This window comes from Dreissena polymorpha, chromosome 11, assembly GCF_020536995.1.
Source record: "Dreissena polymorpha isolate Duluth1 chromosome 11, UMN_Dpol_1.0, whole genome shotgun sequence".
Classification (NCBI taxonomy): domain Eukaryota; kingdom Metazoa; phylum Mollusca; class Bivalvia; order Myida; family Dreissenidae; genus Dreissena; species Dreissena polymorpha.
This window is the reverse complement of record NC_068365.1, coordinates 74,540,880-74,565,456: the sequence shown is the minus strand read 5'-3', so window position 1 is coordinate 74,565,456 and position 24,577 is coordinate 74,540,880. Positions and strand designations below refer to the sequence as shown.

Sequence of the window (24,577 nt, the reverse complement as noted above, 5' to 3'; positions counted from 1 at the left end):
TTGAAGCTAAAAAGGTCTAATTTTTATTTATAATTTATGGAACCTTTTTATAAAAAATTTTAACAAAACATGTACATGTTTCACAAAGTTTTTTTGCAGATAAACTTCCTTATCTTGATTTTGCTGAAATTTCAGTGTCTTTTTCGTTAAAGTTCGGGCTCAAATTTAAACTCATTCCGAATCTCAAAAGTTTATATTCTCTCAATTGATTTTTCTGCTTTTTTTAGATTGACACACACATTATTCAAAGATTTATGTAAATGTTGAAAAAAATTTGTTCGGGGCTTTGGGAAATGCTCGTTTCCACAGTATATTTACTTATTATCAAATAATTTGAAACAATATTTTGTTGTTGTTGATCTCATCATTTAGTTCATATCCCATCTAGCTCTGTAAGTTAAGCCTTAGTAAATGTTACATTGAAAACACTTTTTTTTTCAATTTGAAGTATTTTATACCAACATAGCAACAACACTAATTTCCCAATCCTGAACCTATAATGTTGAATGTTGGGAAAATTTGTGTTGTGGGCGTGAAGTCTTCATTTTGGGAAATTGGTGTATTGGATTTTTTGCTCCCAAATACTTTAAAATTAAAAAACTAAATGTTGTCAAGCTTAGCTGTCAATATTTTATTAACTTAAGTGCAAGCAATAAAGCTGCGTGGGAAAATAACTTAATGTTGCATTTTATTTAAAACAATTTTATTTTTTTTTAGAAAATTGGGAATTTTTTTGACTGCAATTTAGAGCTGCAACGATTCACCAACAGCTTGTTTCGAATCAATTTCGATTTCAGACACTCCGATATCGATTTTTTTGATTCGATTCATCTCCAAACCTAGTTTTATCATATATTCACTCTTCTGCCTCAAATTAAACATTTCTGTTCAAAAGTGTCGCATACCTAGATATCTTGGGCATTTGTCAAATTGTGTGTTTGTTTGATATAGTTGGTTCAACAGTGTTTTAAAAACTGTTGAAAGTGTGTAAAATTAACATTTGTAAGGAATATTTTGCAAGAAACTGCCAATTTTCTTTCAAACTTTGTCAATATTTCAATAAAACACATAAAAAAGAATAGCAAATTAGGACTCAAATTTAATATAAAAAATCTTCTGACAAGAAGATTGTGTTGAATACACAATAATATATAATTAAATTAATAATCATAAGAACATCTGGAATCAGTGGAGTGATAGTACTATCACTATTATACTTATATCCAAAACCGCTACAAGCATGTCTACCATTTAGTCGTGACAGCATCACCTGTTACCTGTAGGACAAAGCACATTCTCTAATAAAGTTAAAAAATTCCCAACAGAAACAGAACTACTTTTCTGGCTGGCGACTTGAGTAGTTGCACTTGTGCTACCTCTTAGTCTTGCTAAATCAACGTAATGTTTGCATCCCTGAAGCACAGTTTACACTTTGCTTTGTCGGGAGGGCTATCATCCCGAAACCCAAAATACTGCAACACTTGTGATTTTAGCTTCTTAGGCGCATCTGATAATTTCAATTTATCGGCCACAACTTGTTCAGCCATTTTGACGCTTTTTCCGAGAGTAGACCGTAACGCGCTTATTGATTGGATGACTAAAGTAATAAGCAGCCAATCGCGCGCGTCGTAATTACAGGTAAAGAAAAAACCTACACCTTCCCGTATCAAATAGTCAGAATACAGCGAGCTTTACGTATCTAAGTATATATATATATATGTCTATATGTTAAAGAATCGAATTGAATTTGGTAGGTTTGGTATCGTTATCGAATCGACGCAATTCGAACCGATTTTCGATGCATCGGATCGAATCGTTGCAGCGCTACTGCAATTGGGAAATTTGTTGTTTTTTCCTATTTGGGAAAGTGCAGTTTTTCGGTACTTTATAAAGATGGAAAAGAAACACTGATGAAAAGGCTTGTACAATAAACTATTATGGGTAAAATTATTATTTATTTATTATCCCTCGCCATAGGCGGAGGGATATTGTTTTGGCATTGTCTGTCCGTCTGTCTGGAGCCATATCTTGGAAGTGCTGTGGCGGATTTCATTGAAACTTGGTATGAGTATATATATAGATAAGAGGATGATGCACGCCAAATTGCATTGTACACCATATGTTAATAACGGAGTTATGGCCCTTTGTATCTTGAAAAAATCCTTAGTGTGTCCGGAGCCATATCTTGGAAGTGCTTTGGCGGATTTCATTGAAACTTGGTATGAGTAGATATATGGATAAGAGGATGCTGCTCGCCAACTGGCATTGTACAACATTTGTTAATAATGGAGTTATGGCCCTTTGTATCTTAAAAAAAAAAAGTGTCAAATATAACACTTTTGTGTCCAGAAGAATATTGGCAGGGGATATCAATTCAACGAATCTGCTGGTTTATTGCAATATTACAAATGTCGTAATTTCTTCCAGAGCCAAATGCGTATGCACCTGAGATAATTTCCTCGGTGTTTAACAGCCGCGATATTCCACTGTTCCAAGGTACAGTGAGGGAGGATGAGACAGTGGTGCATTTGGAGCCACAGCTGTTTGCCCGGGACAATGACACAGTCGGCTCAGCGCGTAAGTTTCCTATTGATTGGCGATAAATTGTGTTTGGCAGGGCTTGTTCTGCCATTTGTCTTATTAGACAATTGCTACAAACAAGAAAAAATTTGCCTCACGTAATTTCAATTTTTCTCCATCACCCATCAAAGATCCAAAATAATAAAAAATAAGACATAACAATATGAATTCGGCTTCTGAAAATGTTTACCCAGCATGCACCCTCTTTAGTCTGTGTTATACTTAACCGTCCATGGTTTCACAACACCCAGAAGCGGGTAAATCACCAAAAAATGCCAAAATTGTGTTTTATTCCTTAAATGTTCGAAAAATAATATTTGTATATATTTATATTTGCCTAATATTTTACTCATTTGCTTTTTTCAAACTGCAGGCCTTTTCCTAGTGTATCAATGAGTCTGTTGAACGGACCCATTTCCAAAGCAAAATGGTAAAAAAGTCCCAAATCAAAAAAGAAAGGAGTGTCTATTAATTTTGATCCTCAATTTTATTTCAATTACATCTTACAACGTTTATAACTTTGATTTATATGATTTTGTTCTTCTAATTTGAATTATTATAAAGAATTAGATTAGATAAGTTTTTCCTAAATCCATATTCCAAAATTGCATTTTTTCCCCAAATGGCTAGGAAACCCCCCTGAACTGTTGTGAAACCCTTGAAAGACTTATTTCAGGATTATGGCATGCCCTGTAATTGAGTAATCCACTCAGTGTAGTGATCCACCAATATCTTTTACAGAGCTCCAGATAAGGTTTTGTGAAATTATTAACGTTACTACCAGATTTAAAAAAATAATTCTTAACTCTGAAATTTTATTCTTAACGTTACTACTAAGTTTTGGAAAATAATTCTTAACTTTTTTAAATAACCTAAAAATAAATAAAAATGGTTATTTTCATGCAAAAAATCAAAATAAACATACTAGCAACTTTATTTATACGAGTTCAACAGTGTCTATTCAGTATTATACAATTTTATTTTTCAAATACCTTCATACATGTATGCCAAAACTGTGCTTAGATTGCATGCCTTCGAAGAATTTTTACATATTTCACAATTAAAACGGGTATCCCCTTCAGTCTTTTCAACGATTAGCCACGGGAATTGTCCCTTCCACTCGTTCAATGCTTTTTTTTTGTTTAAGTTTGGACCCGTCCTGTCGCGTTTTTTAGCTTTTCCGACTGTGTCGGCAACTGAACATACAACATCGTATAAGATCTTTTCTATAATGTCTTTCTTAACATTCAACTTCGGCCCACTTTGCGTACAATATGTTAAAAGCGTGTTTTTGCACGCTTTACAGTTTTTTAGGACGCTCTCTGGGCGCCGCCTTTGTTTTTTGACAGATAGACAGTTTGTTAAACAAACTCGATAACTCTATATAAGCACCGAAAAGATCTTTTATACGCGAACAGAACTCAATAAAAATCGATACGAACCGATGTATAATCATATTCGTAACTTGACTTTGTAATTATTAATGGTACGACAAGATTTTAAAATAAATACGTAACGGACTTGAAAATAATTCGTAATTACGAAAATACGACCCTTATCTGGAGCTCTGATCTTTTACCTATTTTCTTAACTCTCAGCTGGATTATCAGTGGTTTTCATGCACCGTTTCTTCTTCATCTGTGTATTAATTGCCACTGATATGGGTGACTGCCCTGTGACATCAGCTGGATGCCAGTTCACAGGAATATACATTGTGACCATAGCAGGGTACCTGTACCAGAACAAAGGGATATAGATCAGAGACTTTGGGAATGGGGTAAACCAGGCTGTCTGGCTAGTGCAGTGGTTGGTTCATGTACATGCTCTTCTCACCTAGGCAAACCGTGTTCAATCCCCATTACCATATGCACATGAGTTTTGTTTGTGGTAACCATACCACACAAGTTTCCTCAGGGATCTCTCTTGTTTTCTCCCAGAAAACAAGGTCACACCAAAATTGAAAACTTTCAGTTTCAACCAAATACATGTAGCTGGGAATTGCATCTACATGTATAATTCAAAATGTATCCCAACTATGGTGAGTTTAGTAAGTGAACTAGATAAGAGTGCTAGGACAAACTCCGGGCCCTGACATGATGCAGCCTCGGTTGCTGTAAATGTTGAAATACACATATAACTCATACAAAGTGGGGCGATATGGTTCTTTTGGCTGTAATGATACTGCCTGTACGAAAATGTTTGGGCAGACTGCAACCAGATTATGTGCAGAATAAAATACACAAAATCTGTGTAGAATATGTGCAGAAAATATTTGGTGTCCATTTTAAATGAGTTGAACCAGATTTCTATTTATAGATTTTTTCAATATAAACAAAGAACGAATTCTGTACAGATTTTACGAATTATTTAAATTAAGCAGAATTTGTTCGAGGCAGAAAAAAATCTGGCAGAATAAAATCTGGGGAGAACCAAAATGTGAGAATAGAATTCTGTGCAGAATAAAATCTGTTTAATATTAAATTCTGTACAGAAAATTTTCTGTACAAAAAATGTATGCAGGAAGAAAAAGCAAAATAAACAGACCATCAATAAATAACATTTTTTATGAGATTATAAAATGTAAACAATAAAATGTACACAATGAAATATACTGACAGTACCAATATTTTTGTTGTTGATGAATTGATCACATTATGACAGGGTAAAAATTAAAAAATCTAACACCCCCTATTTTTAGTCTCAACTTTAACAAGATGATTTCATTTATTTCCTGGAGAAGTCTATTTGGAGTGTCATTGCCTTGTTGAAGGAGGTGTCATCTGGCACTGTTTTGCTGTGGTCTTTGCACCACATCCTGACATAACCTATCGGAAAAAATTAAATGTTTACACATTTACATATTTATATCATTCCTCAACAAGGGCACCGCATAACAGGTGCCAACGCTCAGCTGCGGGTGCAGTTTTGAATAAATAAAAGCTTGTCAGATATATATATTTTTTTTTTTAGAGGCCACAGTGACCTTGACATTTGACCTAGTGACCCAAAAATGAGTGTGCGTGTAGAACTCATCAAGGTGCATCTACATATGAAGTTTCAAAGTTGTAGGTGGAAGCACTTTGATTTTAGAGCAAAATGTCAAGGTTTAAGCACGTCAGAAAGGCTGACGCCGGACGGCGAGCTGGCTATGACAATACCTCGGGTTTTCTCCGAACACAGCCGAGCTAAAAAACTGATACATGGTGAAACCAATTTATTCTAACTACTCAGTTTCAAACAGTAATGCCATACCTGTATTAAAGACATCATACATCAAGTGCCAGCCCAACAAAATTCACTTATAGCACAAACATCCAATTGAATTTCAAACCATTGTTTGATTCTAGTATTAATTAGACCCAAAGTTAAAATGCGGTCCCAATAGTTTTTTGGTATTTAGTAAATGTTACTTTGACCTTGATCCGACTTAAACTGCAAACAACTTAATTTTCTATGTTTGCATTATTGTTTGATTTTGTTGGATTATTGGCTGTTTTCAACAGCATATCAACAATATGCCTGTCATATCATTAAGTTAACCAACTCAAAGTATCCTGGAATAGCTGGTTTACCAGGACCAAGTGCTTATACCAAACAGTGAAACTAATGTCAGTAAGTTGAGTAACAGACAACTGCACTACTTCATTCAGAGGAAGGGTGAGAATGGCTGTAAAAAGGATAAAGCTAACACACAATTTGTGTCCAATACCTCCATCCAAGCTCAAGTTAACCTTTTTTATGCTCCCCCAAAATTTATTTTGGGGGGAGCATATAGTCGCCGCTTCGTCTGTCCGTCCCTGTGTCCGTCCGTGCACAATTTTTGTCCGGGCTATTTCTCAGCAACTAATGACCGGAATTCAATGAAACTTTATGGGGAGCTTCAGTACCAAGAGGAGATGTGCATATTATCAGCGGGTTCTGGCCAGATGATTTTTCACAGAGTTATGGCCCTTTGAAATTTTCCATTAACTGTACATATGGTGCAATTCTTGTCCGGACTATTTCTCAGCAACTAATGACCGGAATTCAATGAAACTTTATGGGAAGCTTCACTACCAAGAGGAGATGTGCATATTATCAGCGGGTTCTGGCCAGATGATTTTTCACAGAGTTATGGCCCTTTGAAATTTTCCATTAACTGTACATATAGTGCAATTCTTGTCCAGGCTATTTCTCAGCAACTAATGACGGAATTCAATGAAACTTTATGGGAAGCTTCACTACCAAGAGGAGATGTGCATATTATCAGCGGTTTCTGGCTGGATGATTTTTCACAGAGTTATGGCCTTTTGAAATTTTCTATAAAAATTTTTTTGTCCCCCCCAACTACTGTGCCCTAAAGACGTTTCCTTTTATCTGAATATATAGTGCAATATTGTGACCAAAAAAACCTTTGAGGAGCATCACCCGTCTCCGACGGTTTCTTGTTTATTTTTAGTGACACATTTGGGCTCTGTATGCAATCCATATCTTGGCCTCAATGCAAGGTCATCAATTGAGTCTAGGCAAACTTAAGTTATTGACCAGATACGCCCTACCCGCATTTAATAATCTCATTTTTTTATCTTCTTTGAAAACCTGGTCATAAATTTAAATAAAATTCCTACCACTGTTTCATAATGTTAAATACCTAGCAAAAAAAACCAAGACAAAATGTACCTTTGCAGGCAGAAATGATGACGGCATCAAGCACAGGCTTTATGTCATGCTTGTTCCCTGCCAGAACCTGACCTCTTGACCGTTCTTGTGTCTCCCTCGGATTTATGGCTGTTTAAAAATAAATGAAAGCATTCCACTTAACTAAAAAATATATTTTAAGACAGAAGTTGATCTAAATCAAAATCTGTGATTATTGCTAATCAAACGTTATATTGAAGCATTTGTCAAAGTTATGTATGCTTTATGATGATACAATCAATGTTTATTTCTCGAAAAGACTAATAAAAAAAGACTTTTATGAAAAAAACTTTTACTTTAATACCTTACATACCCGGAACTAAGTTTCACCATCAGGTAAAAGGCAGCACTGCAAAACTTACCAATCCAAATCTTTTTATTGTGGTTGGATAATGCTCCATCAGTTGAACCATCTGGAAAATTATAATCATTTATCTTTATTAACTTGCCTGCTAATGCAAATAAAATGAGGGTCAAAGGAAAATATTGAGCTTACCAGTACCTAAGACCCAAAGTAACTCAATTGATTTGTGCAGTTTGTCACTTGTGTTCAGAAGATTTCATTATAGCAATACAAGGAAGAATTACATTGGTGTCTATGTTTTTGTATGCATAGGAACCATTTCCGAACTTGGCGTATTACCATTAAAACAAATGTTGTTGTTTTTTTAAGATGAGCAAAAGTGCTATTATTTGAAAAAAATGTTCAAACCAAGTCTCATAAAGATTTGACATTAAATATTTCCACAACAGTGTTAAATTACATGGTAAATGTTTGAGGCACAATGGATAAAAGGCAATCACAAAAGCTTACAATAAGAACAACTTTGTGCTCAGGTGATCTAAAAGCCTCCTATAGAGATCTTATATATACATACATAGACTGACATCATATAGCTCACCATGAGAATTTCGTGCCCAGGTGACTTAAAAAAAAAGTTCTGATCAATAACTTGAGTTTGGATGGCGATACTGCATATATCATTTGTATGCAGATTCATTGCTTACATACAGACCTAGCATAGGAATTCATTCGGGGACCAGTCGTTTCAAGGTCAAGGTCATTGTTACAAAAACTAGGAAACTATGATTTATGCATTATAAGTTGAATATACACAACCAAAGTTTCAATTTTAAACAAATTTACAAACAAAGCCAAATACTGTCAACAGACTAAAGACATATTTTGATGAAAGAAAAAGCAAATTTTAACATACCTCTGGTAATAATAATTTTTTCCTCATAGTCTTCTGCGCCCCATTTCATGGAACATTTTGATTTTCTCTTGAAAACTTCGAATGTCAAGTCTCTGAGATTTTGTCGCACACTTACAAGTGTATTATCCTTTTCAAAGTAGACTAAACCACCTTTTTAAAGTAGACTAAACCAAACATCTTTAAAACCATATATATTACAACACTTTAATAATGTTATGTCTTAATTTCTTAATTGTTCCTATTTATAATGGTATTTTTATTTTTTTGTCACAAAATTTGTTATGTTAAAGCACTGGCATTCAAATGAATATTTTCATAAAACGAGAGCCAAGTAAAGTAAATGTGCTGAAATAGGAGTAAATTTATCACACCTGACCGCTGGTGTTTGGGTAAACTTGGGTAATTGGATCTCTCTCTATCTTGGATATCATTGAAAATGTCACTGCTGACAAACAGCAGACAAAATGTCCTAGCAATTTTCAGTATTTTGGGACAATTTATCCAGCAATAAGCATAGAATAAAAACTTTGTAAAAAAATTAAACCTTATTTCACTCCATTGTAGATTTTTCTTGAAGTCTGTTGGATTAAATTGTAACTTTCTATGTTCCTTATGGTATGAACAATAGGTACTGCTGTTTGTTTGTTTTGCTAATAATATGCTGTATTTTTTGGTCATTTTAACTATTGTATGAATTGAACATAACTGTTAGTTTTCTGTGAATAGAGAAATGTTTCCTGCAATAAACAATAAGAAACTGAAATCAGAAGTCTGTTTCTTAAATTTTACAAGTCCCATTTTGAAATGTTGAATCTAAGTTTTTTCTAAGTCCAACATTCTGCCTCATTTTTCTACCAAGTACAGAAATTCTGCCTGGCTAAACTGCAAAGTGCTAAAAATCTGTCTTGTAAAAATCATAAGTGTTAAAATTCTGTCTTGTGTAATAATCTTTACAGATAAAATTCTGCTTCATTGTAATTCTGCTTAGAAAATCTGTACAGATTGCAAGGTATATTCTGTGTCTGTGTCCTCTTTGTACAGAAAAAATGAATTCTGTCTTGATTCTGGGCAGATTTTGTACAGACTCTATACAGAATTTGCATAGAATTTTCGTACAGGAGGACAGGTTGGGTTTGCTCCAGGTACATGTATGGTTTACCCCCACATGGCAAAATCGTTGGCCAGTCAGACATTGCCAACAAAAATGTCAAAACAGGCTTGCAGTTAAATGCAAATGTGCCAATTTACTGTCTGGTGATATAGTATTTGTTTACCACGATCCTAAGCTGATGGTTGTTTTGTTTTACTTTAAGACATTGTTGTGGTATTTTTTTTATGGGTGGCGTATTCAGAACAATGCAGTGACTTAAACTTGCTTTACTTGATCTTGTGTTTTTTATCAAAATATGACAGAAAATATGTTTATGTTGAAGCAATATGTTTTTTAAGAATACAAAAAGGAAAGTAACAGGAAAAAAATCTCAAAAGTCATTTTTGTGATGATAATTATCAGAAATATTTGTCAGTTAAGTACAATATCCGTGTTTTTGAAATCTCTTTGAGAGTATAACACAATGATTTTAATAACACATGCAAAATTGAAGGTGGTGAAATTTACAAATGATATTTAATACATGCGAAATTGAAGCTGGTGAAATGTTCAACTGTCCTGTAAAATCTTTGGGACAGTGACTTCCTTGTAAATTGTAGCAGTCTTTTGCCATGTCTGCTACACTGCAATGCCGTTATATTCGCGGTTGCTGGGGTCCAAAGATCGCGAGCGCGATATATCTGGCGTGCTATATGACTCGAGAAATGTCTAACTTAATTGTATTGCGGTTAATTTGTCAAATTACCCCAATGTTTTCATTTTATGTACGGCGCTGCTACATTTGTATAGTAATAATTGCAAACCATTAAAATACAATAAAAATTTTCATTCATATCTACATACGTATCTGTATTTATCATAAAAACCAAAATGTAAGTTATATTTTTTTATTTTCATGTACGATCGCTCGCGCATCAGCTAAAAAGAATTCTTACTGTAAATGTATAAAATATAATTGTGCATAGATTCAAATTTACCCTTATAAATAGTCCTAATGAAGGAACTGAAACAGCGTAACGGTAACGATACAGCGTGTTTGAATTATATTTTATTAAGAGGAAATGTCAATGCAACATAATTCGCGAGATACCGCGGTACTTTAGTTGAAATTTACAACAAAACTTTTAATGGAAATTAAATTATCTCAATGTTGTACCCGCAACAAATTTTTTATTTACAAATAAATACGCCCACATTAATTTTCGTGCGCTTTTTATCAGGACAAAGACATTCATGACCAGTACCGAAATTTAACGATTTATATACCAGTAAACTGCCATTATTACCTTTGCAATGACACTAATTGGTTATTTCTTAAGTGTTAAAAACAACCCCAGCCGTGTGTAAACCACACTGTCACTAATCGACTGTTTTTCACGCATCACTGCGTGCCATAGTAAGCCACGAAATCTAGGGTGATAATACTAGCTAGAACCGATTTTTTGCTTAAGTTAGCGAATTCTCAGATCAAAACATGTCATTTAGTGATCATGCTCGTTGTAGTTTTGGTAGCCATAGCCAAAGCGCGATATTTTGGACATCGCGATATAACGGTCCGTGATATATTAGCATTGCAGTGTATCTGATTAATTTTTAAAGTCACATTACATCATTATTTTCTACATGACGTTCAAATAATTGTCTGGATTTTTTTTATAGAGATCAGAGCTCCAGATAAGGGTCGTATTTTCGTAATAACGAATTATTTTCAAGTCCGTTACGTATTTATTTTAAAATCTTGTCGTACCATTAAGAATTACAAAATCAAGTTACGAATATTATTTTTACATCGGTTCGTATCGATTTGTATTGAGTTCTTTTCGCATATTAAAGATCTTTGTGGTGCTTACATTGTATATAGAATGGTTATCGGGTTTGTTTAACAAAGCACATGTTTTTCCAATAAAAGCGGCGTATATAGTCTATCTGTCAAAAAACAATGGCGGCGCCCAGAGAGTGCCTAAAAAACTGCAAAGCGTCCAAAAACACGCTTTTAACATATTGTACGCAAAGTGAGCCGAAGTTAAATGTTTAGAAAGACATTATAGAAATGATCTTATACGATGTTGTATGTTCAGTTTCCGACACAGTCGGAAAACAAAAACAAAAACGCAACACGACGGGTCCAAACTTAAACACAAAAAAAAACATTGAAGGAGTGGAAGGGAAAAGTCCCGTGGCTAATCGTTGAAAAGATTGAAGGGGAGACCCGTTTTAATTGTGAAATATGTAAACATTCATCTAAGGCATGCAATTAAAGCACAGTTTGGGCATATGAAGGTATTTGAAAAATAAAATTGTATAATACTGAAAAGACACTGTTGAACTCGTATAAATAAAGTTGCTAGTATGTTTATTTTGAATTTTTTTTGCATGAAAATAACCATTATTATTTATTTTTAGGCCATTTATAAAAAAAAAGAATTATTTTCCAAAACTTAGTAGTAACGTTAAGAATAAAATTTCAGAGTTAAGAATTCTTTTTGAAAATCTGGTAGTAATTTAAGAATTTCACAAAACCTTATCTGGAGCTCTGGAGATAATTCATTTTGCTTTAATACAACCCTAACATACCTTTAGTTTGCACCATTAACATAAGTAATCCTTGTAATAATACACATCAACATAATTTTGAGAGTTAATGTTTAATTAATCGCCTATGCATAATTAACATTCCAAAAGCATTATAATTGATAAAGTAGAGGCTCAGGATTTGAGATCAAGAGTAAATTCATTCAAATCTTAATTGTAACTAAATAATGTCTGATGTTTTTTTTAATAACTAATTATCCATTGAAATTCAGTTTCTTGGTAGATGGATTACATACTTTCAACATGGAGGATTATACTGGTTCTAGAGATTATTGGTGTATGAAAAATCACTTCAAATAAATAGATTAAAATGATCATGTCATTGCAAATTGATCACAGAAAATAAACAAATACTATCTGATCAGGGGTGGCAAAATCAAATGTCCGAGTTGCCCGAGTCGTACATTTGCTTGTCTGGGCAACTGATTTTTTTTCAATTTAGTTGTCCGTGGACAACCAGTTGGGTCGAGGAATACAAAAAATGACATGATATTAAAGCCGTTATTAAGTTTTACATAATCGGATGTTGACACGCGATTACATTGTAAGTGCTATTTGCGGAGCAATCAAGCTAAAATACGGGCACTCTCCTGCGCAGTGATCTCCCATATTCCATAAGAGACCGGGAGCATGCCGCATTTTCAACATTCGTCCCGACTGTTAGACAGTGTACAGACTGGTTTCTTTATTTTTACAATCAGATGGAAATAAAAGTATCAAACTAAGATAATCAAAACACGGTCTACATGTACCTTGTTATGTCAGACAACTTTAACGGTAAAGATGGAATTGATGAGGTCCACATATTGGACTAGTTTCATTTGTTAAGATTACGATCAGAGCTCCAGATAATTTTTTATGATAAATAGTATTTCTCTCATGACTTTTTTTAGCTTATGAGTAAAATACAAAATCAAAGAATTTTGCGGGAGTTTTTGAAATACTCCAGCAAAATACTTTGATTTTGTATTATATATATTTTTTATACATGAACATGCAGAAAATGTGTATTAATAATAAAGAACATCTACTCTTGTTTGCATAAACATGCATTTTGAAATGGCTGATAAAATGATCCGAATTAGGGCACTGTTGGTTCAACTGATCATAATTGCACAAAATGCGTATGCCAATTTTTATGATGATTTGTTTCACTCATCCAAAGGCTAATTATGTGTAACATTGTTTCAATAACACTAGCTTTGCAAGATTACAAGTGTGAAAAAGTCAGTTTATATACATGTAGTTCATAATATACTGCTATAACGAATGTACCATGGAAATGCAATTATAACTACTAAATAATACTCATTTTGATTTATTCCACATTATTTTACATTAATCAATAAATGCGTTTATAATTTATATAAACATTAACGGACAAGTGTAGTGCAGAACGGACAAGTTAAAGTTCCCTAATGGTTGTCCGTGGACAAGTATAGTTTTTTTAGATTTCGCCACCCCTGCTGATATGTTTGATGTTATTGAAAATTATCGCTTTCTTTTTAATAAGCTTTTTGCGCAGTGTCATAATTCACCTGTGAAATAATTGTCATATTGTTGTTTTTTAGTTACATGTATATTATTGTTGTCAGACATTTGTTCTGCATAGTACAATGTATATGAAGTAGTTAAATCTAAAAAATGAGCTGATTAAGTGCAAGTTTATATTGATAAAATGCAAAAGCATAAAACTAGAACAGCCTGTGAGTAACTCAGCCTGCGAGTAACTCACAGTCTGTTCAGGTTTTATGCTATTTGCTGCTCATCAGTATCTTAGAATTGAAAATGAAGCCATTTAACTTGAATCCCTTTAATTAAATTTAACTTTCTAAGGGACTACAAATTTGTCAAAATACCTATCTAAGTGGTAAAGGTTTAAAAGAGATCAGACTGATGTACAGTACATTTATATTAGCACGTTGTTAGTACACATAAGCTTCTGTAAAAAACTTAGAAGGCAGAGACTGTACTGAAAATGGGGCGTTTACCAATGGCGTGAATATTTCAGATATCATATTTGCCAAGATCAAGGTTTCATTTGTCATTTCAAAAGAAGGATTGGAATTTAACCACTTTCTATGCAATTTCATGGCACCATTACAGCATTTCCATGACTTGTTGGCTACTCAACATTGGCACAGTCCTTCATCATGTTCATTTACATGTAAAAGCCAAATTGGAACCATGCAATAAAACAACCCTAGTTTGACTGGGGTTTTATTCTTCGTCTTGGTCCATTATCAGGAGTGTTTCTAGCCAATTAGGGAAAAGGAGGCTGGTCAAATTGGGATTTTTTAAATCTATAAAATTGCAAATTTGGAAATTTTTATAGAGCGAAAAAAAACATTTTGGGATTTTTTTTCCACAAATATTGACACATCAGGCATTTTCCTGGCCATTTTGCGAAAAAATCATATAATTTTTTTTTTCACAACTCGGATCAGGTGGTTTTAGGGCGTGTTTTACATAGCAATAAAAAAAAACTTATTTTTTTTTTTATATAGAAATGGTTGTCCTCCTCTGTTAAAATTGTGTGTAACTCAGGTTTGGCAATAGTTTTTAGTACACTCAGCTCACCTGAAAGGGTGTTAATTTTATGTATGAATGCATATGAACCTATTAACTGGTTTAAGTCTGACTTACAAACAACACAATTCTATATTAATTATGTACGCGTAAATCTTTCCTGACAATTCATGACATGTTATGGCAAAAGGATGGGATTCAGAATAAATAATTCAGTAAGTTAAAGAGCTTTTCCAATGGTAACATCACACCGACAGTTGGTGTAAGTTGAATGTTTGATGAGATTCCATGTTAAACAAGGATTCATATCAATTCCTATATACACTGTAACTCCAATATAACGCGCTCCGTTATAACGCTGAATCCAATATAACGCGGGGGGTGCTTGGATCCCATTTTTTCTCCAACCTTCCATTTGATTTCTGATTCAAATCCGTATTATGCAACTTCATGTATTTTCAGACAATTCAAAGATGGCGGCAATCACATGTTGATTGCTTTATTCAACCGTCCGTTGAACCGATTATAATCGCCTCGAGGTTAAACTACACAGACAGCTAATTGGTGTTAATCTGTTGTGTAATGTCAATAAAGGTGTGAAAAACTCGCGTGTCAGTGTTTATTGCATGTATTCCTCATCAGAGCGGTTCAGTGCGATAATTTCCATAAGTTAAGTGCAAGCGGGATAGTTATACAATTAACGTTATTCAAAACGATTGAAAAATTCTTACTTTGATATGGTTGCAGTTTGACTATATTAAATGATCGAGCGGCTGTGAAATATACTGCCCACTGTATAAAACAACTTTTTCTGTCATTTCATTATCATTCTAGTATTATGTCATTTAATCTTTCAGTTCGTGTATAAGAAATTAAATAATGCAGACGATTTATTTACATGCGAACCCAGTGTACCGGTAATTGTAAACAGAGTTTCACTTTCATTTTCGCGGGGTATCAGAAAGTCCCCGGGAAACACGTTTTTGCATGCGTATGACGCAATAAAACATTTTTTTGTACATGAATCGTATTGCATTCAATCTAAATTTAAAGTCGCACGTCCAATGAAAGCTCTGCCCCATAATGCACTGTACTCTCAACCCGTCTGAAAATGGCATATATGCGTACGGTTGTGTTTACGAATTTCTAAATCATATATCGTCATTAATGTTCAACTTCAAGATTATTATTTTTTAAGTGATGTTGCAATTTTATTGGATTATCAGATAAATGTGCATATAAGAAAAGCGGTGTGTATACTGTTATTGATACGATTGGGTTTATATGCATGTATTTGCGTCAACACAGCATGGCAATATACATGACCTATATTATAGGCTATTCTATACCTGTTTTTTTATAGCGCCCTGCAGTAAATGAGCTCAAAACTTATAACGCGGATCCGTTATAACGCTGTTTCGCGGCTTGGACCCCATTGACCGCGCTATATTGGAGTTACAGTGTAGTATGCTTTTGCATGTACATTTTTTGCAGCTTTACATTTGCTGTTTTCTTTAAGACTTTAAGAGTGTGTTGAAAGTGCAAGCTGTAATAGTTTGGGTCTGTACTAGGTTCTACTTTACTGCATATCAAATAACATAAACAAAATTTATAAAAAATGTTTTTTAACAGTTATACATATAACAAACAAATATAATACTAGTAATATAAATTATATGATGACAGATCAGCACATGTTTACAAAGCACAATAACATTTAAGGTTCAGAATATAGATATAAAATATTCATAAACACTTTAAATTTCATTATAAAACGCAATTTGATGCAATGAATATAATATATAAAAACATGTTCACAACACAGAAAGGTTACACAAGACTTTTTATTTATTCATTTGTTTTTTTCAAGAGTTATAGAATTCAGTTAATGTGTGTTATTGATAAATTACTTCAAGCGCATGTAATTGTGAGGTATTGTTTAACACTAGTAAAAATGCCAAGTTTGCGACATCTGTTGAATCAATTTGCAGGTGTAACTAATGAAGCACGACTAATCAATTAATAACTTTGAGCGACTTGAAGCATAATAGTATTAGCCATACAAACAAAAAGAGGTGCGAACAGTGTAACAGGGACTGAGCACTAACACTGAAACCATCAGAGAATTAATTCCTCGTGAATTGGAACCAAACGACAAAAAATATATGAGTATATACATGTAGCAATACAAAATTGTTTCTATGAGGGTACTTCTAGCTAGACAAGCGGAAATTCAAGCCTTACGTGAGTCGACTGTACAGTTTGAGTATTTCTTGACATTATTTGTCCCTTTACCACTTGGATACATATTTTGACGCATTTGAAGTCTTATAGAAAGTTAAATTTCATAAAATACCTTTCTTACTAAATTCAAGTTTTAAAGGCTTCGTTTCCAATCCGTAGATACGAATGAGAAGCAAAAAGCATAAAACCTGAACAGACTGCCACAGTGCTCCTGCTAGGCTTAAATTTAAGGGCGCCCTGCCCTGCCCTTCTGTATCTCTGCCCTGCCCTTCTGAACCTCCGCTCTGTCCTTCCTAGCTCCCCCCCTTGCACTTATAAAAAAAAATTCCAGATGATAATTAATAAATCTCTTATTACATTTTACTTAATTTATTACTCATTGTAGACATTATATTTAAATGGGTTAATAATAATGGGAATAATATATTCTAACAATTATTATTAACATATAAATTTACATGCAACAGGAAGCATTCCAGAAACGCTCGCGCGCTCGAAAATGCCCTTTTGACAAAATCCTTCAAGTCTAAAGTGCCCTTTTGACAAAAAAGCCCCCCCCTGCCCTTTTCAAATCCTAGCTAGGGCACTGCTGTGAGTAACTCCCTGACTGTTCTGGTTTTATGCTGGTTGCAAAAGCCATTTTCACTTTGCTTCTTAATGGGGGAAAGGGTTATATGAGATGTGACACAGGCATGGAGGACATCAGGTACACTCAAGCCAGATTTACTCCTATGCATTTGTCAAATGAAATAAATTGACATTTCCACATAAATAAAAATCATCCCCATTAAATTCAAATATTTTATGTTATAGAAAATCTTCTATGTTAACACATTTTTGTATAAGTCGCTGTAAAATTATTATAAATAAGTAATTTTTCAGGTAAGTAAGTAAAAGTTATTCAGATTCTCAGATTGTCATTATAATAATTATGCTATGTGTTGTTTACACCAAAGTCGCCTTTGAGGAATTTGCCCCTTAGTGTTGTAGAGTAAAGCTATTGGACCAGTTATTATTTCATGTAAAGCATAGGAGCAGTCAAGTTCTACAGCCTCCAACCCACATTTACTAGATTATTGGTTTTCTTGATGATGGGAAATATCGACACTTGACTTTGTTGATGGTCAATCAACTGGAAATTCTTCAGTTGGCAATACAGCAGCTTTGAAGTATATTTCTCAGGAACAATTATTTCCCAGTCAATATATATTGGCCAAGTTGTTGTTATGCCCCCCAAGGAGGGCATATAGTGACGATGAAAGTAATGAAGGAATTGTTGTTTTTATCCACATTTTTTTTTTTTAATTGGAACACCAACTATAAACAAACAATAATCAAAATATTGAAAATGCTTTGTTCAACATTCAGAAATTGCATTGAAATTAAATGACAAAATAATGTGGCGAATTTAATTTCTTCAATAAATGTTTCCTGGACAGTTTCTTGGAATGGAACAAAACATTTTAAAATCTTGATAACACTTCTAAAAACTGATAAAGACCTGTTAAGTGTCTAAATCACTTTAGATAATTTAAACCTTTCAACATTTTTTTCCATTGAATTTGTGACTGGTATTGTTCTTTTATAATGATTCTCTATTTCAGAGAACTATTTTTGTGTGTGGTAAAAAAATGGTCCTGTATCAGTATGAGTTGTTTGTGTGATGTATTTCATGAACATGCAGGGCAAGTAGAATACGATTTCACACAAGAGTTTGATATTGTAAATTGTAAATGTCCATTCGAACACCGTGAACAACCATTAACTAAAATTCCATTTATAATTAACCATTTTATATTTGAAGAACAACATTACAATTCACCAAGGCAACAATAATTGTGTGAATTTCGTTTACAAAAATGACAACATATTGAACTGCCTGAATATTTACATGTACATGCCTTTATAGAGGTCATTTAATGGCGACATTAATTAATGAAAATTATGTCTGCCCAACCTTTGAATATGGAAAATGATTTCTCAGTCTCAAATTATCTGTAGGAAAATTATGAACAAGAAATATCTTTAAAAAAGATATACGGCGTTGATTGTGGTTGCAGTTAATGAAAGGTAAAGACTTCAATGAATGAGATCAAAGATAGCGAATGTCTTTTTCTGTGCAGTTCTTAGCTGCAGCAAACGCAGTACGGGATGATACGCGGAGTTTTCGCGGCTTATTTTACATTATTACATATTGCTGGTCATAAACGTATAGATACAAAACAGAAAACCAAAAGAAGAATGGAAGTGAAATTAAAACATATGAGTCAATCGGCCACACGCAAAGTATCCGTACATATTTTAAATATTTATACGTGCGTTCTTCGAACAAACCTGTTTTAGTGGTTTGTCTGGCGTTGCTATTTGATTCGATTATTAACAGTATCGAGAATCATTGCGCTCATGCTTAATTCATTAGTCAATATGATGGCATAATTCTTGTTAAATTAATTAAAAATAATATTTATCATGGTATTGTTGTAAAACACATTAAGAATCTATTATTGACATACCATATGATATCGCTGGATATCTTCATTTAACATCTGTCTGGTCTAAAGAAAATTCCAGTTCACCTAGTTCACGCTATAGCGTCTTTATTATGTAACGATTATTTTCCTGGCCGCGAACTCCGATCAGCACATAGGGTAGAGACGCAGCGATGACCTGTATGTAAACTCTGACATTCACACACAGTGGCCGCAAATTGACCCAATATACCTTGCGAGTTGAAATGCAATGCATTAAAGTGAGTCTTCGCTTCCACTGCTCTCTATACTTTAACATGTTAACATGTTGACAGGAATATGGAAGTTAGTACTAAATATGAGAACATAGCCTTTAAGTGCAAAAGTTCTCGCACTGAAAATCTTCTGAAAATAAAAGGTGGACGCACAAACTGTATTGATGTCGAGATTGAGTGTAAAACTTTTCTATCTATTAAGCCTTTTCATTAGATATAAAATTGTTTCATGCTGAACACGCAGTAAAACAGTGTTACAAAGACGCGGACATGTTTCCAATGTTCTGGTCGTATTCTCAAATCAGCCAATGCAGTCAATGAAGTGTATTCATCTGTACTTGGCCGCAGAGAGTTTTATTTGAATTCTATTGGACGCTAAGAAAGGTCAGGCTAAGGTGAAAAGCTGGGGTATACAGCTAACGCCGAAAAAATGGTCCCAAAGTCTAAATTGATTTTTCAAATACACTATAATCATGAACATTTATGAGCCGTGCTCTGTGTAAAGGGGGTTTACTGCATGTGTGTAAAGTCTCATCCCAGATAAGCCTGTGCAGTCCGCACAGGCTAATCAGGGACGACTCTTTCCGCCTTAACTTGATTTTTTCTAAGAAGAAGCTTTCGTGAAACAAAAAAGATCATAATAGCGGAAAGTGTCCTCCCTGATTAGCCTGTGTGGAGTGCACAGGCTTATCTGGGATGAAACTTTATGCACATGCATTAAACCCCCTTTTCACAGAGCATGGCCCATATACATGTATAGTCAAAACCAGCTAATGCTGTTATTACTTCTTTGTGCTTCATCTGTTTACTGAACTCCTTGCAGTGTTTAATCCTTTGACATTTAAATGTCATCACATTCATATTGATGTAAGTGCATTGAATTGATGGTATGGTATCATTTAGCTTTTATGCTTTTTATGCCTGCTTTCGATGAAGAGAAGGTATATTGTTTTGCACATGTCGATTGGTCCGGCTGTCGGTCTGTAGGTCCATCCACCGAATGGTTTCCGTATGATAACTCAAGAACGCTTATGCCTAGGATCATGAAACTTCATAGGTACATTGATCATGATTCGCAGATGACCCCTATTGATTTTCAGGTCACTAGGTCAAAGGTCAAGGTCACGGTGACTCGACACAGTAAAATGGTTTCCGGATGATAACTCAAGAACGCTTAAACCTAGGATCATGAAACTTAATAGGTACATTGATCATGACTCGCAGATGACCCCTATCGATTTTCAGGTCACTAGGTCAAAGGTCAAGGTCACAGTGACTCGACACAGTAAAATGGTTTCCGAGTGATAACTCAAGAAAGCTTACGCCTAGCAGGATCATCAAACTTCATAGGTACATTGATCATGACTTGCAGATGACCCCTATTAATTTTCAGGTCACTAGGTCAAAGGTCAAGGTCACGGCGACTCGAACCAGTAAAATGGTTTCCGGATGATAACTCAACAACGCTTAAGCCTAGGATCATGAAACTTCATAGGTACATTGATCATGACTCGCACATGACCTCTATTGATTTTCATTATTCTCTTAATGTACCTTGCCATTTCAAATATGGGGCATTTATTGACAAAAAATTGTATGAGGAGAATTCTCAGCACTTAATACACAACATCATTGTAGAAATGTATTTTACTAATTAGGCGCTATAGGTAAATTACAGGCTCATTCAAATGTACGTTTATGTGCATGTACCTTTTAATTGCTCTAAAAAATTAAATCCTTCAACTGTATTTTTGCTGAGAAGAGACTATCTTCAGACGAAAAATACCATAAAAGCCAAAAGTGTCGTCACTGATTAGCCTGTGCAGACTGCACAAGCTAAATCTAGGACGACACTTTACACGAAATTGCATTAGACCCCCTTATCACAGAGCAAGGTCCATGTCAAGTAAGCATTTTGAGGCAAAGCCATACTTCTTTGCTGTGATATGTTAAATACTGAGCACAACACAAAGAGATTTTCCCATGTCATTTCTTGTATTGGGTTTGATATAAGTCATTTACAATCTATTAGCACACACTGCCAGTATTTGTTGGTGGTATCCTATATAAGCAGGGGTGGAACAACAACTACAACAGTACCACTATTATTGCCACTGTAACTTAGTGTGAGACTGGTGGAATGTGTCGGCTGAATTGGGCTAAATGCATTTGCATAAAGTATCATCCCAGATTAGCCTTTGCAGTCAACACATGCTTTATTGAACTGTTTGTCCATCATGCAGTCTCCAAGGTTTGGTCCTCAAAAGAAGCTCTCAGACAGAAAGGAAAGGTCCATGATTGTATAGACATGCCTGAGAGAGAAAAGGTGAGGTCAAGAGACAAGCACAGTGTAAGGTCTTAAGACAAGCCCAGTGACTCATGAGTGTGCATTAAGGGAAAACAGTGTGATTTTTTTCCCAATTGGAAAAAGTACCATTACCAGCCCAAATGGGAAAAAATATTTGCGCGAAAAACCCTGAAATTGGGAAAATTCATGTCGTGAAGTAAAATTCACATTTGAAAATTGTTAATGATTTTTTACTCACAAATACATTAAAATTGCTAACAAAATTTTGTTAAGTTGTCAATATTAGAGTTGCATAAAAAATTTAACACCAACTAAATGATGAATGTTATTTTTAAAAAAAGAGAAAAATTCTGGTACTTTATAAGGAGGAACAAAATCACAGGGAAAGATCTAGTGTCACAAAGGTGTAGAATGATTATGCTGTTCGAAGTGGACATGAAAGCTGGACCAGTCTGTTGATTTTTTTTTTATAATTTGCACAATTCAATTAATTTTGTAGTACACACTCTTGACAAATAAGGTTCTTTATAAACTTGTTTCCATTTTTCATGTCATTTTTTCAAAAAATTAGGTTAAATTATATTTGGTTTCCCAATTTTTTTTTGTAAACTGAGTTCAACAGGGCAAGTTAGGGCAAGCACAAAGCAACAGGACCCAACACCCTGTTATGTCCAGCGCAACATGTCGCGGTGGTGTAGTGGATATGGTGTCCACCTATTGATCGGGAGTTCACGGGTTTGATCCGTACATGTGTTCTTTAGATCTACCCATAGACACCAAAACTGGTTTTACCCAGGCCCAAGACTCCTTGTCAAATTGTGTCGATGCTCCAGAGGAGCCCTGCAATTAATGGGAAGAAGAAGATAAACATCTTTCCTTATGCACAAATGTTTACTGCACTCGGTAGAACCACTTCACAATAAAGAGAAATGTTTTCCAGCTTTCTCACTTTCTCAGTAAACAGTTTTGACAGCTATGACCCTCATGAAGCCATCATGTCTGAAAGATCACTGGAAAACATGCAAACGGTGGCAGGACTAGACAAGTTTGGAAGCTCAGTAGTGTCTGTGAAATTGTTTGGATCTGAGAAGTTGTATTGGTTAGTTGAAATAACTTAAGTGGTTGGAGATCATGGACAATGGTTGGAGATCATGAACTAGTCATGAACTCTGAATATAGCTCCTGAACAGTACTTGAACTAGTCATGAACTTTGAAAATAGCTCCTGATCAGTACTTGAACTAGTCATGAACTCTGAAAATAGCTCCTTAACGGTACTTGAACTAGTCATTAACTCTGAAAAAAGCTCCTGAATAGTACTTGAACAAGTCATGAACTCGTAAAATAGCTACTGAACAGTACTTGAATTCATAAACCCTTTATTCAGCGCTTTTCATGAAAGCCAAAAATATGTGGTACGGTAGCATTTAATGCTCTTAAAAAAATAAAGGATTTTAAGTAACATATCTAATAGCTTAATTTATACAGGGAACACTTATTTGGTCCGCATAGGCTAATCAGGAACGACACTTTCCGCTTTTATGGTATTTTTAGTTTCAAGGAAGTCCCTCCTTACCGAAAATCATGTTTAAGGGGGAAAGTGTCCTCCCTGATAAGCCTGTGCGGACTGCACAGGCTAATCTGGGATGACACTTTACGCACCTGCATTAAGCCCAGTTTTCTCAGAACAAGGCTCATATATGTTTTGTCTACTGATACATTAAAACAAAATTCTTACTCACTCAGTGAGAACAGATTGAACTGTCCATGCCATTATTTTGCCATAATATACTTTTTATATATTTTGTTACTTAAAACACTTAGAACATTGAAAACAATGCTGTATATACTTTTTGCCATGGAACATGTATGTTTTTCTAATAAATCAACTAATTATTATCCCCTGCCATAGGCGGAAGGATATTGTTTTGGCGTTGTCCGTCCGTCCCTCCTTCCGTCCGTCTTTCTGTCCGTCCTTCCGTCCGTCTGTCCGGCCCTTTTGTGTCCGCAGCCATATCTTGGAAGTGCCTTGGCGGATTTCAATGAAACTTGGTATGAGTATATATATGGATTAAAGAGGATGATGCGAGCCTAATGGCATTGTACACCATTGGATAATAAAGGAGTTATGGCCCTGTGTATCTTGAAAAAATGCTTTTTTGAGTGTCAAATATAACACTTCTGTGTCCAGAAGCATATTGGCGGGGGATATCAATTCAACGAATTTAATTGCTTGTTCATCATGATTTCACAGGCTACCACTGTTTGATGAGTTTGGATGATACTATATGATACTTCAAATGCCATGGTGACCATGGTTCTCATTTTGACTTGGATTTGATAATGCTTAGAAATTGCTTTTAAATGGTATTTGACAAACTGCAATACCTAAATGCACTGCATGATGACTTTCTGCAATTCAGTCAACAGTTTAAGTTACAAGTCTCAGTGACAGGACAATACCAGCATAAACACACATTGACCCAAATTGCTTTTCACTTTAATATTGCAGGCCAATCTTGTATCATTAATCAGGGACAAGCATCAACCAAGAATGCAGATAGTGGTGTATAAGTT

General features: G+C 34.6%; 1 protein-coding gene across 2 annotated transcripts in view; it reads left to right on the top strand.

Annotated features, from left to right (window-relative positions):
• Positions 1–24,577, top strand: part of LOC127850398 (calsyntenin-1-like) — a 62,585-nt gene that overhangs the window by 513 nt on the left and 37,495 nt on the right. For both annotated transcript variants that reach the window (XM_052383420.1, XM_052383419.1), the window contains exon 2: positions 2,428–2,577. In XM_052383420.1, the coding sequence (XP_052239380.1) occupies positions 2,428–2,577 (150 nt within the window). The remainder of the gene's footprint in view (positions 1–2,427; positions 2,578–24,577) is intronic.